The sequence below is a fragment of the Lactuca sativa genome, chromosome 8, assembly GCF_002870075.4.
Source record: "Lactuca sativa cultivar Salinas chromosome 8, Lsat_Salinas_v11, whole genome shotgun sequence".
NCBI lineage: Eukaryota > Viridiplantae > Streptophyta > Magnoliopsida > Asterales > Asteraceae > Lactuca > Lactuca sativa.
In genome coordinates this window covers 252325285-252348645 of record NC_056630.2, presented here as the reverse complement: position 1 = coordinate 252348645, position 23361 = coordinate 252325285, and the positions used below count along the sequence as shown (strand labels likewise).

Sequence of the window (23361 nt, the reverse complement as noted above, 5' to 3'; positions counted from 1 at the left end):
CACCTCCATCTCCGATCGATTTTACAAATAGCACCTTCGATTGATCGCTCCCATCGACATCTTCTTCCCTTACTCTTTCCTCGTAGGCCTTCAATTGCCCAACCACATCCTCGTATCCAACAGTTTTCAGGTCAAGAACTTGTTTGAGGGAGGCTACAATATGGATGAACTTCTTTGGTAAAGATTTAAGAAATTTCTTAACAATCTTCAATTCTTTAATAGTTTCGCCAAGTGTTGCTGATTGGGACGCAATTCCGGACAACTTTCCAGCAAAGGTATCGATCGATTCTGATTCCATCATCTTCATTCTGTCAAAGTCAGAGTTCAGGTTTTGAAGACGGGCCTCCTTCACTCGATCGACCCCAATATGACGAGCTTTTATCGCATCCCAGAGAACTTTAGCTGATTCGACATCACCCAGTTGCATAATCAACGATTCTGGCACTGCTTGGTACAACAATCCGATTGCCAGGTAATTTTTTTCATCATTATCGTCTGTTCTTGGATCAATTGATGTCCAAGCTTTGTGAATTCTGAGCACTACTTTCATCCTTAGTGTCCAGACGATGTAATTAGTGAGCATTGGACATGCCACTGTGGTTGTCCCAACCTCCTTCACTCTCACCGGAGCAGCCCTGCACCATCTTCTACGTCTAACATATTGACCTAGCTCGTCAATAGGTAAGTAACTCGGTCTCAGAGCTACTTAACTTAAGCTCTGATACCAATTAAAGATTGAAAACACAAGTAATATGGATTAACTCTCCAATATATTGAGAAAATAACTCAAAACTCAATTTGATGTGTTACATTCTAAAATCATAACTCGATTTTAACAATGTATATATAGACCTATATTCTACCGACTTGTAGAACTAGACTATGACTCTTAAACCTACTTGCTTAAAAACCCATTCTTACTTGGTCTCCAAGTCCTACTTGACTTAGGATTCCAACAGGTTGAGTTTTTACGAAATTGAGATTCTTAAGTTACTTTGATTATTGATCAATCGGCAAAAAAATGGAATACTTTAGTTCCTATTAAGATGAAAATGTTAGCTTGGTTTTGTATCCTAATAAAATCCCGATAAAAGATAACTTGGGCGAGGAAAATATTGAAGTTGATAATCTTTTGTGTATTTTTTGTGACTTGTGCGTGGAGAATCTTCATCACTATTTGGATCATAACTTTATTTGGATGACACCAATTTTTATACACACTTATTATACTAGAATTAGAATACCAAATATCTAAATCAACATCAGTAATAAATACATAAATAATATCTTTTATCATAAAAAACGATGAAACCACTGAATTTAAACTCAATTTTGTTATTATTTTTTCATATCATTTTTTAACTTAGCCGGTCGGCATTAAGGTTAAAGACATTGTGATTCCACTTGTTTTGACCCTATCAGAAATTTAGAATATTAAGTTTTAAATCCATTGAGGAAAATTCATGTAAAAATATAAATATTATGTATTATGTGAAAATAAAAACAACCAATAAAAAAATTACACATTTTCAGGATCGGTTACAATCTAACCACACTTGAGTAACTTTTACAAATCCAACACTTAACTTTTGATCGACATTTTAATGAATTCAAGATTAACTCGGTCCAATTTTTAACATTATATCTCATATATAGATAAAAAAACTGTTTTTTTCTAAGATTTAATTAATCTTATATAAGATATATACACAAATATATATATATATATATATATATATATATATATATATATATATATATATATATATATATATATATATTATTTCAATATCCAGTGATTTCATCGCAAACATATCCTCATATAGGGTGTGTTTGGCAGGGAGCTTTTGGAAACGTTTGGGAGCTTCTAGCTTTTGGCTTTTGGTAAAACGCTCTAGTTTAAAGAAAAAGCTTCGTTTGGCAGTACGAGCGTTTAGCTTTTAGTTTTAATAAAACGCTCTGATCTAAAAGCTACTTCATGTAGCGTTTAACAAAACGCTCATGAGCTTTTGAAATCAATTTCCATAATTACCCTTAAAATATATTTATATATTTATTTGTTTTTAATAAATTGTCCTTTTATGTAATTTTATATATTTCAAAAGCTTCCAGCTACTTTTGTCAAACATTCATATAAGAAATAAAAGCTACATCTTCCCGCTACCAACTACCCGCTACAATCTACCAGCTACCCGCTACCAGCTAACCGCTATTCGCTTCCAACTAACAGCTACTTTTGCCAAACACGCTCATAATATATGTATTTTCACACGAGCTTTTATCTTTCTATTCATGTTCACGATGCTTATAATAAAATAAAATTAGTAGTTAATATATTATATCAATAAGATTATGTGGTATTTTATAATTATGGGTTGATGTAATAATTAATTAGTTTTTTTTTTCTGATCTAATTTACTCTTAATCTACCATTTTAATTTAAAAAATGTTCACGATTAGACTTGAACTCTCAACCTTACAGACGAAGAACAACATTTGAGACCGTTGGGTTAAAAGCATTTTGATTGATAATTAATTAGGTAATAGCATTTTCAGTGAGAGGATTTCAATCGAGAGGCATAATCAACTTCATAAAATGTTTTATTACTATTATAGATGGTATTTTTGGTTTAATAGCATCAATAATTTAGATTTTAGTAAAAAAAATTCTTTTATTTTATAAAAATAACGATATTAAATCAGCATATTTCATTGTCTTCCCCTAGTTATATTGAACTCTAAAAAGTTTATTATTCTTTGAATCTTTAATATGTTTATGTCCATATATTGATAATAATATTAAATATTTATCATTGTACATTTTTTCACATTTATAATTATATCACAGCTTTTATTTAAAAATAATAATAATAATAACGTCTCATTATTATAATTATAATTAAATATACAAACCAAAAATTTCAAGAAATATTAAATCATAAAAATGTGTCATGTAACCAAAAAAACTGAAATGTGTCTGTAACAAAAAAATAAAAAATAAAAAAATAAAAATGAAGTTTTAATTTTCACTACAATACATAGATTTTTTTATCATTTATTTTATAATATAATAAATTAATCTAACATTGCAATTTTTGCTTACAACTTCTTGGTATAAGCAGTGGCGGAGCCAAGATCAAAGTAAAGGGATATCTCAATTTTTTTTAGAGTAACCCAATTTTTTTCCCGGGGTGCTTGGGTTTCCCCGGTTCGGTTTCGGTTTTAAACCCAAATCTTAATCGAATCCTTAGCTAACCCCAAGTCTTGTTATATAAACATGAAGTTCAAATATATTTTGATACTTAAATCGATGTGGGACTCAAAGTAGATATCAAATAAAGCATGAGGATAACAGATTTATATAATAGAAAAAAATGGTTGAGTTTATATGTGTTTAGCGATGTGAGATAGAATAGCTGGAAAAATAGAACAAAAGTAAACAAAGAATATGTAAGAAGCTAGAATTTGAGACCTTTACTTCTATAAGCCAACGCCTTAACCAGCAAACCAAATGTTTGTTTGTGTTTATAAGTGGAGGGATGCGTATATATACACTATACCGATTTTTTTGGAGGGATACATAAACAAAAATTACACTACCGAAAAAATTTTGAGGGATATCCCGGGATCCCTTTGGATCCGCCCCTGGGTATAAGAAAATCAATAGACATGTATTCCATAATCACACCTTTATGTTATAAATATTAGATAATACTGACATTTAATTTTAATTTTATTAATAAATAAAAAAACAAAAATGTTTTTTTTTTCATATATTAGTACAAAATATAGTTTATTTGGCAGGAGATAGGAGTCATATGTAATCGACCCAAATCAAGATCGAGGCAAAAACCCAAGAAAACCCAAGAGAAAGATAATCAGATTATGATTAGAGACATGCCTTAACTACCAATTAAAGTACATATATACCACTTTAGCATTTGACCCTATATTTGAAATACAAGAAAATTAAATAATATACGTACCAAAAATAAACTTTTGATATGTGCTTGATTGATCTCATCTGGATTCTCTTTATTGATTTTCAGACATACGTCCATCACATCATCATGCTTGGATCTGTTCATCTCTAACCTCTCTTCAATCAACTCCTCAAAAGTCTCAAAAATCTTCCCAAAATAATGTGTCATTCTCCTCCTGATCCCTTGTGGATCGATCTTCTTTAACACCCGGAAAAAGTCAACCAAATTTGGCTTTCCGTCCTCGAACATGATGTTTCCAACTAGCTCCTTTAACTCTTTACCAGAATCCTCATACGGGTCTCTTAAATCAGTGGAGAAAATAATGTTGGATAAGAGATTTAGGGTGGTTCTGAAAGCAGCTCGACCTATGTCTATCGGATCTTTGCACATGCTGGCTTTTCTGCAGTATGCCACGAGGTCTTGAACTTTCCTTCTCCGTAAATGTTGGTTGATATCAAGGGAGTTGTCGGTGAACATGGTGGCGTTAAGGATCTTGCGTAGAGTCCGCCACTACGTGGAAATGGGGAGCCAAACGGCAGAGTAATGGGAGTGGTTGCGGGCGTTGAAGGCGTCGAGGATATGGCGGGAGGAGAAAGCAATGTCTTGCTTTTGTAGGACTTCTTTGGCAGCGGCGGAGGAGATGACTAGTGTGGTGGTGCGACCAAGTTTAAGGAACATAATTGGGCCATAGAACTTGGCTAGATTGGCTAGGGATTGGTGTGGGTGGTCGCCGAGCAAGTGGAGGTTTCCGATGATTGGCAGCGGGGCTGGGCCTGGAGGTAGGTACTTGGGTTTTCCGATCCCAAGAACTATGAAAGTGACTCTGATAAGTTTGTAGGAGAAGAACAGACCAAGGACAATAATCCCAAAGTCCATTGATGTTAGATTTCACACCTACGCACTCATTAACTCACATAACATCTATTTTATACCATTGCATTCACCCAAAATCATAGACCAAAAAAAAAAAAAACTTTGACTTTAATATCCATATTTATTTGAGCATTAAATGGATACTTTTAATATTATTTTCGATTTTATTTTATTTTATTTTAGTAAAAAAAAATTGTTAGAAGGATATATTGTTATACTAAGGATGCGTTTGGTTGGCAGGAATGAAATGGAATTCGAGGGAAAATGATTTCAATTCCCTCGAATTCATGCGTTTGGTTGGACTTAGAGGAGGGAAAAGGATTTCTAAACGAAATAAATTTTCCACCATATGGAGGAAAGTGAATTCATTCCAAAGTTGGATGGAAAACATTCCATCTCATCAAGGAAAGTGGCAGATTACAAAAATACCCATTGTACTTATCAGAAAACTCACCACCACTATCACTGACCACCACCACCACCGTCGCTACCACCACCACCGTTGCCGCCATAACCATTACCACCGCCGATGTTGCCACCGCTGCCACCGACCACCACCCACCACTACCGCCGCCGCCGCTACCATTGCCGCCACCACCACCACGACCATTACCCACCACCACTACCAATTCCATCACCCACCACCACCGCCGCCACCGCCACCACCACCACCACCCTGAATAACACTACCACCACCACCACTACCAACACTGCCACCATCGCCGCTACCACCACCGTCACTGCCACCACTGGCACTATCATCGCCGTCGTTGTCGCCACCAGCCGACAATGCCACCATCACCACCACTCTGCCACCACAATCAATGACACCGCCACCATCACCACCACCGTCCCAGCCACCATCAACGCCACCTACCACTATCGTCGCCACCACTGCCACTGCCCACTACCACCATCGCCGAAATTTTACTGTTTTTGTAAATTTCGTAATGTATTTTTACATATAAGTTAGAAAACAAGGTAAAATTAAGCAAAATAGACAAAGAGGGTAATTATGTCATTTTACATGAATTCCAATTTTCATTTCCTGTCAACCAAATATATTTTGGAATTAATTCCAATCCCATTTCCTGTCATCCAAACAGCATATGGAATTAAATTCAAATTCCTGACAGATTCCTTTTCCAATTCCAATTCAAATTCCTTCAGCAACATTCTGCGAACCAAACAGCATAAGGTGTTGTTTGATTTTCTGAAGCAAAAATTCATGAAGTCTACAAACTACCTCTGCAACCCTCTGCAGTAGAAGAGGTGGATCAAACGGCTGCAAACTGTAATAAGAAGCGTGTTTGTTTTTTTAACATCTGCATACTGCTGCAGATATTAAAAAATTAAAATAAACTAATTTTATAAATTGAAAATAGTTTTTTAATACGGAAAATTTAATAATGTATAACATTTCGGAAAAAAATTAATGATATTTCAACAATATATATATATATATATATATATATATATATATATATATATATATATATATATATATATATACACATACATATTAGTAAAAAAATTAAGATATTTCATCAAAAAATTATCATTATTCAATATAAAAAAATGAAAAACAAATCAACTAAAATAAACAAAAAAAGAAAAAGAAAAAAAAAAGTGAAATAAAATTTAAACAACATATAATCAAAATTTTAGCAAGAAAAAAAAGATGAAGATGTTAGAAGAGGCAGTACAAGTGTTGCACTAAACAGAGCACGCACATAGATTTTTGACTCCGAAGAATTCTAAAAAACAAACACCCGTGAGATGAAAAGTGATGCGCGTGTGCTGCGTCGCGCAGTAATAAGAGGCCTGAAGATGTTTTTTCCAAAAAACAAACGGCACCTAAGACAATCCACATCCCACATCATTGCAAAACTATTATCATTTTAGTTGTCTCACATCGACTTGTGTATTTACTATCTACATCACTACAATAACAATTCTTTCGTAATGAAGTTCACTGCCACATCAAAATCTAATTTATAACTTTTAATATATATATATATATAGAGAGAGAGAAAGAGAGAGAGAGAGAGTTAGGTTCAAATGTTTTCACTATCTATTGTGTGCATGTATGATTGATTCTGGACCAATCATTTTAGTTATTTTAATAAAGTAATTAATACATATTAAATGTTAAAGATGTAATTAATATCCATTATATCTCCAATATGTAATATGCATTAATTACTTTTTTAAAATAACTAAAATGATTGGTCCAGAATCAATCATACATGCACACAATAGATAATGAAAACAAAATAACCTAACCCTTTATATATATATATATATATATATATATATATATATATATATATATATATATATATATATATATATATATAAAGAGAGAAACGAGAGAATTCCATTGAGAACAAAAAAACAGTTGAAAATAAGAGAATGAATCTCAGTCATATATTTATTTAGCCGCAAAACACTTGGCCACACATTTATCAAATCAAACATGTTTTCTGTAATTATACTAATCATTACCTTAATATATACAAAAACATAGTTTTTTTTTGTTATTTTAATTTTTAAGAAGTTGTTTTTATCGAAAAATTATTTTAAATATATCAAAATTTGTAATTTTTTATTCTCTATAACTAGACGTCAATATTGATATAGTTTTAAGATAAAATAAAAATTTTACATTTTTTTATAGTTTTAGTTCTCGTTATTCATAAGTAAATAAAAGGCATCAGATTTATGTTACAGGACATTCGTTATTCACTTATGAATAAAATGTATGTTTATTCTTTTTACAATTTAAGTATCAAATATATATGAATATAATACGTAATAAAGTTTTCTTACCTAAAATATTTTTATACATCATCTTTTGTCAGAGTTATATTCATATATGAATAAAACATTTATTAACTCTCGTCAAATACTATATTCGTATATGAATTATACATATATCGGATTTTTGATATAGTTCATTTTTTATTCTTATATGAATAAAAGTATGTTAATAAAAGACGAATGTTTTGAAAATTCAACTATTTATTCATATATGAATAACAAATTAATTGTAACAAAATTCTGATAAACGTGTTATTCATATATGAATACAAATTGTAAGGAGAGCTAATATACGTTTTATTCATATATGAATATAATATTGACTAGAGACGACTTTCTGTAAAAAGTTTTTTACATATTATATTCATATATGAATGATACTTAAACTGTAAAAAAAATCAAACATATTTTCATTCATAATTGAATAACGAATATACTATAACAAAAAAAAAATTGATATATTTTTATTTATTTATAAATAACGAGAGTAAAAACTATATTTATTTTTATTTTATCTTAAAACTATGTCAATATAGATGTCTATTTATAGAGAATAAAAAATTATAAATTTTGATATATTTAAAATCATTTTTCGACAAAAATAGTTCTTTAAAAATTAAGAAAAATAGTTTTTATTTATTTGTTGAGGTAATGATTAACATAGTTTAAAGAAAAATGTTCTGTTTCAAAACACACGTGTGTTCCTTTCCCCTTTCTACCTGTACGATAGAAGGTTTTACAACAAAAATAAATGATTGGTTAAGAATGATTCATCAATTTTCAACCTTTTTAAAATTTTTCAATTGAACTTATCACTCTCTCTCTCTCTCTCTCTCTCTCTCTCTCTCTCTCTCTATATATATATATATATATATATATATATATATATATATATATATATATATATATATATATATGATGAATTGAAATAGAGAACAATTATTAACAAGGAACCAATGAACCAATCATAAGCGTCGAAATTTAAAGCGTTCAACGGCTAAGGGATTGGATGTACACTTATACATTGGATATACATACACCGGATTATACCATAAAACTCATTTTTATAGAAAAAAAAACCACCTCTAGTCCACATGACATAACCGAAAACTTGTAGTGTCCATATCTTGTTCTGAATGCAATCTTCTCAATATCCTACTCTCTTACCTTTAGTTGATGATATCCAGACCTAAGATCGATCTTCGAGAAATAGCTCGAACCTTGCAACTGATCGAATAGGTCATCAATCGTTGGTAACGGATAATTGTTCTTCATTGTTGCCTTGTTCAGCTCTCTGTAATCTATGCACATTCTCATGCTTCCATCTTTCTTCTTCACCGGAGCTCCCCAGGGTGATGAGCTAGGTCTAATGAAATCATTGTCCAACAACTCCTGAAGTTGCGTCATAAGCTCCTTCATCTCTGTCGGTGCTAATCGATATGGGGCTTTTGCTATCGGTGTTACTCCTGGTAATAAGTCTATTCTAAACTCCAATTGTCTATCAGGAGGCAATCCAGGAAGATTTTTGGGAAAAACTTTCGGATAGTCACACACCACTGGTATACTTTGCATATCCTTTTTCTCCTTCTTAGCATCGATCACGAATGCCAAGTATGAGGTGCGCTTTAGATAAACATTTTATGGCTTTCATTAGGGAAATGATTCCAGAATTTACTCTATGCTTATCTCCGTATACCATAAACGACTCTTTTCCAGGCGGGTTTACCCTTACTATCTTTTTCTTGCACGGTATTTTGGCATCATTGGCGCTAAGCCAATACATTCCTAGAACAATGTCGAAACCATTTAACTTAATGGATAACAGCTTCTCAAGGAATTCATTTCCATTTAGGTCGATGACAATGTTATTAATACAATCACTAACAGGTATGAATTTGCCACTAGCAACTTCTATAATTAGGGCATCATCTAGCTTTTCTATAGGCAATGCTAGTCTTTCACCAAATTTATGTGATATAAAGGATTATTTCACTCCGGAATCAAAAAAATAAATTGGCAAGCAATCCATTTACAAGAAAGGTACCTGAAGCGACATTTGTTGCATCCTTTGCGGCTTCTAAGGTCATTTGGAAAGTTCTTACTTTTCGTTTTGGTTGAAGATTAGACTTTGTTGCCTCTTTCTTCTTCGAGCAGTCCCTCAAAATGTGCCCCTCTTCATTGCACCCATAACAGACTTTCTTATTAAATATGCATTCATTTGCATAATGCCAAAGCTTTCCACATTTGTAACAAGTGATTTCCTCTCTACATTTCCCAACATATTTCTTCTTACACTTGTCACACCATTTCGCTTCCGCTCCTCCTCCGAATTTCCTTGAACCGGACTTCTAGAAGTTGTTCTTCTTGTTGGAACCTGAAGTTCCTTCAAACTTTCTCTTTTCGCCAACTTCAACCTTGTTGGTAGCTCTCCCTTTAATCATATCTTCAACAGACTTGGCAACCCAGATAGTGCCTCCAAAGTAAGTGCCTGACGCACTGGAACCACATACTCCCATGGAAGTCCCTTTGCGTACGTGTCGATTTTCGTCATCTCGTCTGGGACAATACGCAAAGCAAACTCCATTTTGTCTGTGAAGTTATTGGTGTATTCATCGATGGTCATGCTTCCCTTCTTTATTGTTAGAAATTGGTTTTCCAGCTCAAGCAGATTTTGGGCCGAGCAGTACTTGCGCTTGAAATGCACCAAAAACTCTGCCCAAGTCAGTTGCAATGGCTCATTAGGGCTTAGGATCTTCCCCAAAGTGTTCCACCAGTGAACAACGCCACCTCTGAACTGACGCACTGCAAATATGGTTTGTAACTTGCCTTGACAACCACATGTCATGAAGGCCAATTCCATTTCTGAGATCCAATCCATTACTTCGACGGGATCTTCTTTTCCAGTGAAAGTTGATGGCTTGCAAGTCATAAAGTCTTTATACTTGCATCCATTTCTCTCCACTCCATCCTCGTGGTTATTCCTCCTAACCACAAGTGGTTCAGTTTGACCAACAGATCTACTGTAATTTCCTTCCTCTGATTGATCGTCATTTAATTCAGGTTGTTTAACAGGTATTGAAGGTTCACTCTTGTTGTTCAGCAACAATTGTCTCATTTCCTCCCTTTGTTTAACCATCATGGCTTTCACTCCAGCCATTGTGATTGGTTCTGGTGCAGCTTCTGCTATTGGCACGTGCTCCACCACTTGGGGTTGAGGTTGCTGATTTCTGTTTGCATTTCCAGCTCCACTTTGAGTTCTTGTCATTATAATCTATACACCAAATAAGGAGAATTTAGATCTTCATCACTCCATGCTAGTTCTAATATCGTAGTCGTACGCTTAGAATCCTGAACATATAAGGTTTCCAGATGCGGTCGGCAACAGACTATGGATCCGAACAAATAATGGCATATATGGAAAACATATGACATTTAGCACATAAAAGCATTTTAGGCATCTTTCCTAAAATATATTAATGCTCCTGTCTAAATATGGTAGACACTCATCTTACAATCATCACTTAGCATTCTAAGTTTAAGTCTAGAAATCCTACAAATTCCTAGTTCGCTTAAACTAATGCTCTGATACGAACTGTGACATCAACATTTTTCTCGGCCAGAAAAGACCGATTTAGTTTATGCCTTTAAAACAAAATTGGAGTAGTCTTCCAAAATATGTTGCGGAATTTGTCCCCAAAACAAAATATGATAAAAATTTTATCAAAGCATTTTTTAAAGAAATGTATTTTCATTACATAACAAAACCTCGGGATGTCATGTTCCGATACAGACCAAAAGCATAAATAGCATATTATAAACCTTACAATAATTATTTACAACTACTGGTCTATAATCCAAAAATCCCTTGTCATCCTCCAACTATGCTCGGGGTCCATTACCTGTAATACAGAAAGCTGAGTGGGTCAGGCTTGGGAGCCTGGTGAGCATATAGGGTTTTCAACCCACAAATAATAATAAAAAATTTAATTTCATCAACCAACAATAAATTTATTAATTTCATCAACCAACAATAACCCCGATTACCCGTTCCCGTTATCCTCACTTTACGTCCCTAAACACCTATCATAAGGGACCTAGCCTAAGGATCATCATCGGGATAGACTTTACTGCTAAGGGGGGTCCTCAACCATATATGTCCGTAAGGCAACCATGAGGGGGATGGAGTGCACCATCGAAAATATAGTTCACCAACACCTACAGGTTGCGAGCCTACAAGCGTTCCACTGGACTGTCTAGAAAGGTCTGTGGTCATCATCTATACTCTGCTAGATGACTACAACAACTAACAACGACATCGAGACCTCTCATCATTTTTAACACACACACACACACACTATTTCATCTACTCATATTATACCCAACATATTTGTAGATAAGAATACATATACAGTTTAAATCATTTTAAAACCTATATAAAACATTCATTCAACACCCATCTCAAATAAATAAACAATAAATATGCACATAGCACGTATTTTGTAGAAAATACTTCATATCTATGTGTAAGATGAAAGTGGCTACACACTCACATGATTTAACGATAATCGAGCAGCACATCGTTTCTTAAAACGACCGTTTCCGATGAAATCGGGAACTTTAATGAGAATCGGGCCTTGTGAGGTTTGAACTTCAAACCGAAAAGATAAATTTCTCGGAGTCTTCAGGCACTTCGGGACGTTCTTCGGGTGTTAGGTATGATCTCGGGGCTTCGAGGATGTAAAATATCTTGAAAGAAGGTGTAAGCTGTAAAAAGTGTAAAATATCCAAACAAAACCGGGAGGGTTCGCACCTCCCATTATATAGGGCGAGGTTTCAGACGAAAGGGGGAAGGGAAGAAGGCACGCGTCGGACAGGTGGCGAGGGGGAGGGGCACGCGTCGGATGTGAGGCAAGGTAGGTGGCGAGGCCGAGACATGCGGCAACTTCGGACTAGACCTCACTTCATTCGAATCAGTAGGCGGACACGGGGAGGGCTCGCATGCAAGGCGACGTGGCCGAACCCTGACCTTGTGTATGCGAAAATTCTCGGTTTTTGTGCCTCGAACTTCAAAAATTCACAACTTTCACATACGAGCTCCGTTTTCGACGTTCTTTATATGCACGCGTAGGTGATATTATACTCTACAACTTTCGTTTAGACTCCATTGGCTAATTTTGAATTTATTTTTAAAATTATTATTTTTAACAGACCGGGACAGGAAAATCCGTTAAAAATTCATAATTTCTTCATCCGACGTCCGTTTTCATCTGTCTTTTTACCATTGTACTACTATTGATGAGACCTTTGATTCTCGGTTAGGTCGTGTCGGCTAAAAATCACCCAATCTAAAATTCGAGTTTTTAGTTGTCTACTACTAAGCTGAAACTTAAAAAAAATCATAACTTCCTCATACGAAGTCAGATTTGGACATTCTTTTTATGAAAATTATCGGTTTAACGAATACTATGCCTTTCATTTAGATCATTAATGCTAAAAAGGACTTTATCATAAATTCATTTTTTACGTCACACAACGTCATGCTGGTTCTGTCGAAACTTCAACAGGTTATAACTTCTTCTTTATAACTCGGATTTCGGTATTCTTTATATCTCCGGAATCCTTATTTCAACCACTATAACTTTCTTCATAGATATCGGTTTTATCTAACATTTATTTTCGACGCTTATTTTTATCCTTAACTCATTAAATTATAATAATTAAACATAAAACACATAATAATCAAATAATACATCTTTATTATTTCAAAACAAGTTACAAATGTTGGCCTAGACTATTACATCATCATTAGTGCCTAGCCGAGAAACACGGGCATTACACATTATCCCAATCCGGTCATCCAAAATGCGAGTCCCGACAGTCCAAAACCCATATATCCAATATTAGGGTTTACTAAACCCTAATTAGGGTTTCCAAACCCAATCATAGCTCAATTCAAAACTAAGTCCTTTGATCAATTAGGGTTTTATTAGGCCTATTAGGGTTTTATTAGGCCCATTAGGGTTTCATCAGTCGGGCACCACCCACTACCACCTCGAGGAGTGGTGGTCAACAGCGGCGGCCATCACCTCAAGGTGGTGGTTATGAGTTTCTTTTATTATTCTAGCATTGGTTACAATATTACAAAGCAAAAACCCAAATAACACACACACTAATGCAAACACACACACACAGTCACCCTAGTGGTGGCCGGCGGTGGTATATGGTGGCAGCCACCACCTCACGGTGGTGGTGGCTGTTCTCGCTTTTCGACCAAGAAAATCACACACAACACACACTCAACAGAAATGCACACACGTTGTATGTTCACAAAACGACCCCAGCCACCCACCGGGTGGCACACGGGGGCGACAGCGGTTGTTTCACGATGGCAGCAACCACCCAACGGTGGTGGCGGTGGCTTCTTTTGGTTCCCAATCAAGTAGAACCACACACAGCAAGCCCTGCTTCACAATTCTGGACACAACCACCACTTGATGGTGCATGCCGACGACAACAACAGTTCTATCGGCCACAGCGGTGGCTAACAACGACGGTTGGAGTCATCGGAACCACAGCAACGAAAGGAAGAAAAGGAGTCGCCCTCTCCGATGGAATGAATGCCACAGTAACCTCCTTATCGTAAAACTCCGATTCTTGGCTTCTCTTCTCGTCGGAAATGACAGCAGCGGCAGCAGCAAGGTGGCAAGGTCTGACAGCGATGGTTACTAATGGTGAGTGATGAAGCAACAGTGCCTGGAGGCTGCCCTCCACTCATCGTCAGTCTTCAATGTTGCCGATGACAAGGAGGGCTCGCTGACGCTTGGTGGCTAGAGAACGAACGAGGTCAATGGTGGCGGAAGGGGTGGGAGGTATAAGGAGGGTGACAGTTGGAGATGGTTTAGTTAGGGTTAGGGTTTGTGTGGGTTATATACCCGAGCCCTACGAAACTTAATGCCCTAATGTCAAGAATGGTCCCTTTGTCTCCCTTTTCTTTCAAAACAAATCCACAATTTACCCTTCGTCTCCGAAATGTACCCCACAGTCCCTGTCTTCATAAATAATTACAACCTGAATCCAGATTTTACAATTTGAACCCCCAATCTCTAAAATTGTGACAATGAGCTCCTCGAGACCAACACCTTCCTATATAATTATTGATTTTAGGCTTCTATACATTAATTTATTTATTTATTTATTTATTTAATAAACAGGGTGTTACACAGGAACTAAAAGATATTACGCATATCATTTAATTATTTCTTTGATCTGTCAGTAGTAAACACCATCATAAGCTTATTAATAAAAGTCATAACCCCAAAAATTAGTGATAAAAAAAGAAAGAAATGACTCACTTATAACATATATTTTAAAAGCAACGTTTTTTGGATAAACAAAAGTCTTCCTAGTGAAGAGAAGGACGCTTAACATATTCATACACATTCAAACAGGCTGCTTGACAACTTTTTGAAATTTATTTGCTTTAAATTATAAAAGATTATAAATGTTCTGTTTTCAAACAAATTATGAATTTCTCCATTTATATAAACTAAACCATCAACATGATCTGTTTATTAAAAAAACAACACCAAATTATTTGAAACAAATGTCAGTTATTTAAAAGACCTAACAATCATAATGTTAAGAAATACCTTTAATGCTTTCTAAAAGCAATTTTGATATAGGATCCGGAAGCAATTTCTTTGCTTTTATATCAGATAAAACACCACGTCCATCTACCTAATTTTACAATGATGTTGGAAAAAATGAAAAATAAATAGAAAAGTATTACAATAACACATTCACCACAAATGATGCATAATATCATATAGATGTCATGATTGTAATCATCCTGTTTCTTGGAAAACAAAAGTCAGACCAACATAAGAAAAAAGGATTAAGCAAAAAAAAAAAAAAAAAAGTTAATATGCATCCAGATTTATCAACTTGAGTCCATATATTTCCAAAACATTTTCTATGTAGTTGTAATGCTTTGGAAGAAAAAAAGTCAAAAAAACATAAAACTCACATTGGATTTACTTTGATTCTCATTATTGCTATTTTACTAAAGTCATTTGCCATTCTTTGCTTCAAATCAAAAAGTTATAGTCATCAGGATCATTTTGGAAGGAGATTATCATGATTGGCATTTACAGTAAAGAAAGAAGAAACTTACCTCTTTCCAGAGCCATTATTATCCTAGTTAGAAACAAAAAAATAAAACAACTAAGTCAGTGAGTAATTATATCAAACACCTTATGTGCGAATATTAAATAAGTTTGTTTCACTTCTATAAATCAAAAGAGGAATATAGATGGTTATGTGGTGCTCCGGTGACGGTGAAAGCGGTGGATGGTGAAGGGAGAAGTAGTAGTGGGGATTTTGAGATCATAAGATGAAAGCTGCAATTGGTAGTGGCAGTCAAATTGAAGGAATTTAAGGAGAGGGTGTCGAGATAATTAGGATTCAAGTTTAAATCTAACTAAAACTCCTTAAATTATTGTATGAATTTGTCAAGTACAGTTGAACAACACTTAATTCTTATCTTCGACCTTTTCACTCGTTGATAGTATAAGAAATAATTTTTATGCAATGCATAAACTTGTTCATGATGCATTATGATATTTTACCTTTTAAAATTCAGCTTTTGACCAAAAATGCTATTAACATTTTATTCACATTTAAAAACATTACTCTATATAATAAAAAGCAATGGACTTATGAAGTAATGTCTTCAAGTTTTTGCAGTTTTGTCATAAAAGTTTCATATTTTGGTAAATTTAGTCATTATAACTTTTTAATTTATAAAAAGGTCCCTATAAACTTTTTTTTAATTACAAAAACAATCCATATGTCTAAGATTTTGTATGTTAAAAGATTTGATCCCTATATAGAAAATAAATTATAAAAATTTTCCTCATATTTTATAGAAAATGTCTAATATTTTTTTTACAAAATCGGTACATAGTTTTTAAAAATTACAAAAATTGTCCCCATAATTTATAGAAAATATCGTTGTGTAACTTTTTTACAGAAACGACCTGTATGTTTAAAAAACTACAAAAATAATCTCTACATAATAGAAAATTTGTAACTTTCATATGTGGGCAACTTTGGTCCCCACAAACAATACAATGTACGTTTCTCAAATAACTTTTGTCACATATAATATGTTTTCATACGACGATATAAATTGAAGTTAATCATATAAACCTAAAGAAATAACATGATGAAACAAAAAGTTTTCAAAATTAAACCTCTATTGACAATGGACAAATATGTTTATGTCCCGCGGGAAGCGGAGACTTCACAACTTTTAGTTTTAACTAAGGGACAATGTCCCCACCAAATAGTAATCAAGTTTCAAACTTTTTCCACCTACATAGGTACGTCCAGCTTCTTTTTTTTTTTATAGATTTTATCACTCAACTTCCAAATTTTTGTTAAATTATTATGAAAAATTGTATGATGATCTTGACATATGACATGGCTTGTTTATCAAAAACATGTGAAGATGTTGAAACATTAGAGATGTTAGTTATACGTTTTGGAACTTGATTACTATTCATGTGATTGGTGTGTTTATCAAAACATGTGAAGATGTTGAAATTTGGAACTTGATTACTATTCATGTGATTGTTTAAATACCTGTCACGTCATTTATTCATATCCATGCCACATCAAGAAAAATAATCATCCAGAATGGAACAAACTACTAGTTATTTTTGAAGAGATTAACCACTCAACTCCTTTGTGATAACTTTTTTTGTTCTATCTGCTCGAACATAAATAAAACCTAAATTGCCTAAATATTTGAGGCGTAACAATTATAACATGAAGAAATAAAAAGTAAAACACTATAAAAACAAATGACTAGACATACATTAATATTTCTTGCATTTGACATATATACATCTACAAAATGAAGACACATAGTGGCATCATTTCTTTCTTGGATTAGATACAAAATAAGAAAAATGCCAAACATAACACACTATTCCTTTCAAGATCAACCTCTACCTTCCATATGTCTAATAAAATCAATCATATCTCTTGGAATCATATCACCCCCCACCACAACCCCATGATTATCACTCGTTCCCATTCCTTCACGCTCTTTACTCCTATCACTAATAACAAACCGACAAACCGGACATTGGCCATTGCTCTTCACCCATGGCACAATACAATCTCCATGAAACATATGATTACACGGTGTCAATGTCACCATTTCTCCCGCTTCAAAATCGTCTAAACAAACCGCACATCTTTTGCCATCTTCTTTGTTATTTTTCTCACGTGATTTGGCTCTAAAATCAGGATCCCTATAATATAAACTTACCCTTTGCAACCCCGGGTTGTAAATTTCTTTCTTAAGCTTCTCAAGCCCTTTATTTTGCTCGGTTAAAATTGGAGATTGGGTGGTCGATGTTTGCCTCGGGTATCCGTTTCTTTGATTGGTGGTGTTGCGTGATAGGTTTTGTATCGGAGGTTGAGATGTAGCCCTAATGAAAACATAAAAGTTTGAGGTGCTGTTTCTTTTTGACTTAATGGAAACAAAACTTAATAAATCTAGACACCGAATGTTAAAATATTACCTAAAGGAAAAGGGTATCCCATACACTCTCTCCTGAGTGGACCCCAATGAACCCGTTCGCCCTACAACACCCTAAAGGTTTTTAAAAGATTAAATTAATTATCTTGAAAAATCCGTTGATGATGGTATTGTTATGTTTCAAGAACTTCAAAAGGTGTTTGGATTTGTATTTTGAAAGAATTAGAGTAAGATACTCATCCGAATATCGATTTAACTTTGTTGTAATCCAAGATTTTGAGAAATTATAAAAAAAAAAAAATAGCAGTTACTTACAGGCATAGAGCTAGGAACAAGTGATATTGAAGATACTTCATAAGGTGCATCAGCATGTTGCCAATAGACAGTGTGCATGAGATTGTTGTTGCGGCTATTCATGTTAGAAAAACACTGCTAGAGGATAATTGCACACGCATATGAAAAGCAGTGTTTTACTTTTTATAGAATGGGAATTTTAGAAGCAATTATAGGCGTATATATATTTTAAGGATTGATTCCTTCCACTTTTTTGATTGTGTGCTGAGATTAAAATTTCACACTTAGCGTGCTTTATTCTCTTATTATGGCCGTTAAAAAAAATGCACATATGGTAGGTTCTAGATATAAGGTATCTTATTCTTTTTGTCATGATAAAATTAGTGGATTATAGACATTGTATATGGGAAAAGAATATCGACATATTGTTACTTATAATATATCATACTTCATAAAAGGATAACATTTTTGGAGGTTGAAAATGTTATAAAGAATCACACTTACTTCAAGCTCAAACACTAGATTTCAAATGAAATCAATGTGTTATTCTTTTTAAGTGGGTTTTCTTGTATATGTTAGTGACACTAGATTTCAACCGATATGGTATTGAAAGAAGATAAAAAAAAAAAACAACTAAAAGTTGTTGCTTTTCATTTTAATCTGTTTTTAACTCATTCTTAAACTCTTGCATTTAATTACTATATGAATCACAAGAAGTGAGTCAATATGAGGAGGTTTTACCCTTTTTTTAATCAATTCTCCAATCTTCTACAAGATCAACAGGCAAAAGTCACCTTTTTGTATAGATGATGTGCTACTACTCAATACCCCATGAAGGTTGGGAAAATAGAAGATGATAGATAACACCACATATATCTATAACATGGATTGAAAACAACATACTGATATGAAATAAGTTTCAACAACTACAACAGGGTATGATAGATAGTAATCTAATTAAGCAACATTAAGTCAAAGATAAAGATTAGCAGAGAAAATTACTCGATTGTAAGGTCCATCTTTCGAACAAAGAAGATGTCAGGAACCACAGATGATAAATTGGTCCTTTGAGCAACCTTGCCTCCATTGATAGGAAGTAAACTTCCAACATAATTAAACACATCAGACCAATAAGCAACTCCATGATTCCCCAAATTCTTGATCCTCTGAGAATCTGAATCATATAAAACCAACTGATTATTATCCTTCTCCAACAAAAACTCACCTTTCAATCCACACCCCAATGGCCTCCCAACTTTGGTTTGAAGTTCAAAAGACCTATACTTTGTCCATGAGGAAACCACCCCATATTCTTTCATCACCCACACCTCAAACCTCTTCCCAGATCCATTCCCAGCTGAACCAATCACTGCTAATGAATCCTTAAAAGCTACAGCAGTCCAACTGACTTTAGACATACTTGAATCTTCACCTTCAGCATCCCATCCACCAAAATCGAACTCAGGGGGCATGATATAGTGAAAAGCCTCTTCACGGAAATCAAAACACACAATCAGCTTCTTCCCATGCATCTCCTCGAACCCTATAGCTGTCCAATGAAACCTACCCTTCAAGAACACACTACACGATGACTCAAAGATCAAGAACTGCACACGAGTCTTAATCTCCTTCCACGTATTTGTATTCAACGAGTACATTTCCACTTGATTCAATGGGTAACCGTAATACACAATCCTCAACACCTTATAATCGTTCGTCACATCATCAAACGCAAAACCTAATACGACCTTAATCGGACCAGCTTGGGGTCGATCAATTGGGGATACAGGGAGGTCTTTGAAAACCCTAGTAGCAGGATTCCATAACAAGATAATCGATGCAATCGGCAAAATGCTCAAACAGATTAAACCATTACAACTGCCACAGACCCGTAAGGGTTTTGAGATGCTGAGAAACGGGATGTCGATCTCAATGGGAATTTTGATTGGTTTTTCAGAGTTCGATAGGATCAATCCAACGTTACGATTAGCGGCGGCGGTAGGGGGAGACGACGACTTGTGAGGGGTAAAAAGGAAAGATGCATCCAGGGCAGTGACATCGGAGCTTGTGGCTTGATTTTCGAAATGTTTGGTTATGAATTTAGGGTTTTTGAAAAGGGCGTACCATGATTTAGAGACGGATTTGAAACGGAGGATGTATCTGATGGGAACACGCGAAAGGATGTCGATGATTACATCTTTTGGGAGTTCTTTCGACATGGTTATTCAGTGGATATCAGGGTTTGGCTTACAAGGAACTAGTTCCAGTGTCGAGTTTACAGAGTGGGAGCTGGAACACGATAACCTCCTATTTTAGGGGGCGTTTGGATTAAAAAAAAAAGAAAAAAAAAAAACAAAAAAAAACGTCCTTTTAACATATTTAGTTAATTTGGTTCTTAAAGTTTTTTTTTTTTTTTTTTTTTTTTTTTTTTTTTTTTTTTTTTTTTTTTGTACGTTAGACCAGTATATTCGTAATTGACCTTTTAATTACACCATTTTAGAAGGTTTCCCGGTTACAATGCTTATGTGGCACGCTAATGTGTCCAATAAGCTTACGTGGGAAGCTTATGTGTCGAAGTAGTCCAGTTGTCGATATAGGCTTATTAATTCAAACCCTCATTCGGACCTCCTTTAAATCTTTACTTACCCTTCTCTGAAAAGTCAAAGACTTCTCCCTCCCCGACTATTTCCATTCTGAAAAGAATGTCTTCGAGCTCATCGACGTCAAGGAATCAGCTACAAGTCACTCATGTTCAGTCGCAAGAAGGGGTAAAGGTTTGTGATTGTGTCGTTCCAGCTAAAGAACGAACCTGTTGAAAGATAACAAACCCTGGGAGGCGATTATGGAATTGTCAAAACAGTATGGTAGGTCCCGATTCTCTTGATTTTGATAAGTTAGTATTTTATGGTTTGATGTGTTGTTTCTTTCTATAAAGACGATAATGGTGTATTTGTATTTTGTTTCATCTGTTAAAAACCCTAATTTTATTTGCTTCTTGACGATCACTGTGAATAAAACCCATTTCGCTGGTACATTAAAGGTAGTTGATTTGTGATTGTCAGTCAAACCCTAATTTTATTGGGCTTTTATAGGTTAGGTTGAGGAAATGTGGCTTCTTTGAATGGAAAGATGAAGAACAGGCAGACGGGTACAACAAAAACCTGCTATATTCTCTGAAACAAAAACTGGATGCCAAAGATGAACTGTTTGAGATGAACAAATTGAGGAGAAGGATTGATGAAGTGGAGTTTCTGCTGTCACACGAGCAATATAAGGTGGCAAAGAGTGAGAAAGACGTTCATGATGCACGGAAGGCAATAGGCAGGTACAGGATTATAGTTGCCCTGTTGTTTGCTTGCTTGGCCCTATGTGTTTTGAAGTTAGGGGGGTCAATGTAGTTAGTTTGGTTGGTTAGTGTAAGCTTTTGTTTTTTTGGGATCCCTTGTAATTTTTGTAAAGGCAGACTAGAAAGTCAGTAATTATGGGCATTTTGTATGTAATGAAGCTGGTTTTAGTTTTAAGTTGGGGTTATCAACCTTAATGTGTTGATGTTGTAAGGTGGTAAGTCCCTAATGAAAGGGCATATGATAAGTAATGTAAAAAAATATTCAAAGTCCCAATTATAGGGCATTTTGTATAATCAGATGATGTTTATCAAACATATGCATGGTCTATATTCCCAACAAATATATTTAATTAGATTGGTTGTTGTGCAAGTTTTAAATTTGGGAACAAATTAGGGAGTGGTCCATGTGGAAGTACATTATGTGTATGGGGACCATTTGTAGTAAGTGAGTGTTTTAATAATGAAAAATGGGACCTGTGAAGCCATTAAAAAACCATATCCGGGACCATATAAAACATCCCCATGCATGCATATTATTCCAATTTTTTCCATGCATAAATATTCAAAGCCAAATGTCATGATTTTACTTAAAATGGTAACATACTTTCATACTTCATGTCATATATAAATAAATGACCAACATACCCTTTTCGGTCATTCATAAATAAATGACCAACATACCCTTTTCTGTCATACATACTTAAATGACCAAAATACCCTTTTCTGTCATACATACTTAAATGACCAAATTACCCTTTTCTAGCATACATAAATGAATGACCTACATACCCTTATCTGTCATAAATAAATAAATGACCAACATACCCTTTTCTTTCATAAATACTTAAATGACCAAAATACCCTTTTCTTTTATACATACTTAAATGACCAAAATACCTTTTTTCTTTCATACATACTTAAATGACCAAAATACCCTTTTTCTTTCATACGTACTTAAATGACCAAAATACCTTTTTTCTTTCATACATACTTAAATGACCAAAACACCCTTTTCTTTCATACATACTTAAATGACTAAAATACCCTTTAATGTCATACATACTTAAATATAAATTACCAACATCCTATTACATAAACTTTAAATATAAATTACCATCATCCTATTACATAAACTTTAAATCCAATTTACCATCATCCCATTACATAAACTTTAAACACAAATTACAATAAACACTAATCAATCACAAGAGCTTTTCCCTTCGAATTTCCTGGATCATCAACACCACCAATTGTTTTGCCTAATTTCAGCTTCAATATTCTCTCTAACTTTCTTCTCCTTATCCTCTTCAAAATCTCTGAAATTGGCCTAACACTAACCTGCTAAACTTGGCTAACAGAAGCAACCTCCTGAACATTACCATTATCAACTTGGGCATTAGGATTAACCTCATCAACCTCCTGAACATTTACATTATCAACTTGGATAACAGGATCAACCTCCTCAGCCTCCTCATCTTGAACAACTTGCT

General features: G+C 34.4%; 3 protein-coding genes and 1 pseudogene across 3 annotated transcripts; all 4 read right to left on the bottom strand.

Moving 5' to 3' along the window:
* Window positions 1-3933: 3933 nt before the first annotated feature.
* LOC122195415 (7-ethoxycoumarin O-deethylase-like) lies at window positions 3934-4950 on the bottom strand (annotated as a pseudogene).
* A 368-nt stretch (window positions 4951-5318) lies between these two features.
* Window positions 5319-10836, bottom strand: LOC128127955 (glycine-rich protein 2-like). Its single transcript, XM_052766706.1, has 4 exons — window positions 10622-10836; window positions 5913-6033; window positions 5542-5763; window positions 5319-5420 (listed from the first exon to the last, which is right to left on the bottom strand). The coding sequence occupies exons 1-4, from the start codon at window positions 10834-10836 to the stop codon at window positions 5319-5321; spliced, it is 660 nt and encodes a 219-aa protein (XP_052622666.1).
* Window positions 10837-17536: 6700 nt separating this feature from the next.
* LOC122194397 (RING-H2 finger protein ATL1) lies at window positions 17537-19229 on the bottom strand. The gene is made up of 3 exons (XM_023896803.3): window positions 18547-19229; window positions 18275-18345; window positions 17537-18181 (listed from the first exon to the last, which is right to left on the bottom strand). The coding sequence occupies exons 1-3, from the start codon at window positions 18646-18648 to the stop codon at window positions 17686-17688; spliced, it is 669 nt and encodes a 222-aa protein (XP_023752571.2). The 5' UTR covers window positions 18649-19229; the 3' UTR covers window positions 17537-17685.
* A 150-nt stretch (window positions 19230-19379) lies between these two features.
* On the bottom strand, window positions 19380-20871 carry LOC111900935 (F-box protein At3g07870). The gene has a single exon (XM_042896868.2). The coding sequence runs from the start codon at window positions 20742-20744 to the stop codon at window positions 19524-19526; it is 1221 nt and encodes a 406-aa protein (XP_042752802.1). The 5' UTR covers window positions 20745-20871; the 3' UTR covers window positions 19380-19523.
* Window positions 20872-23361: the final 2490 nt, after the last annotated feature.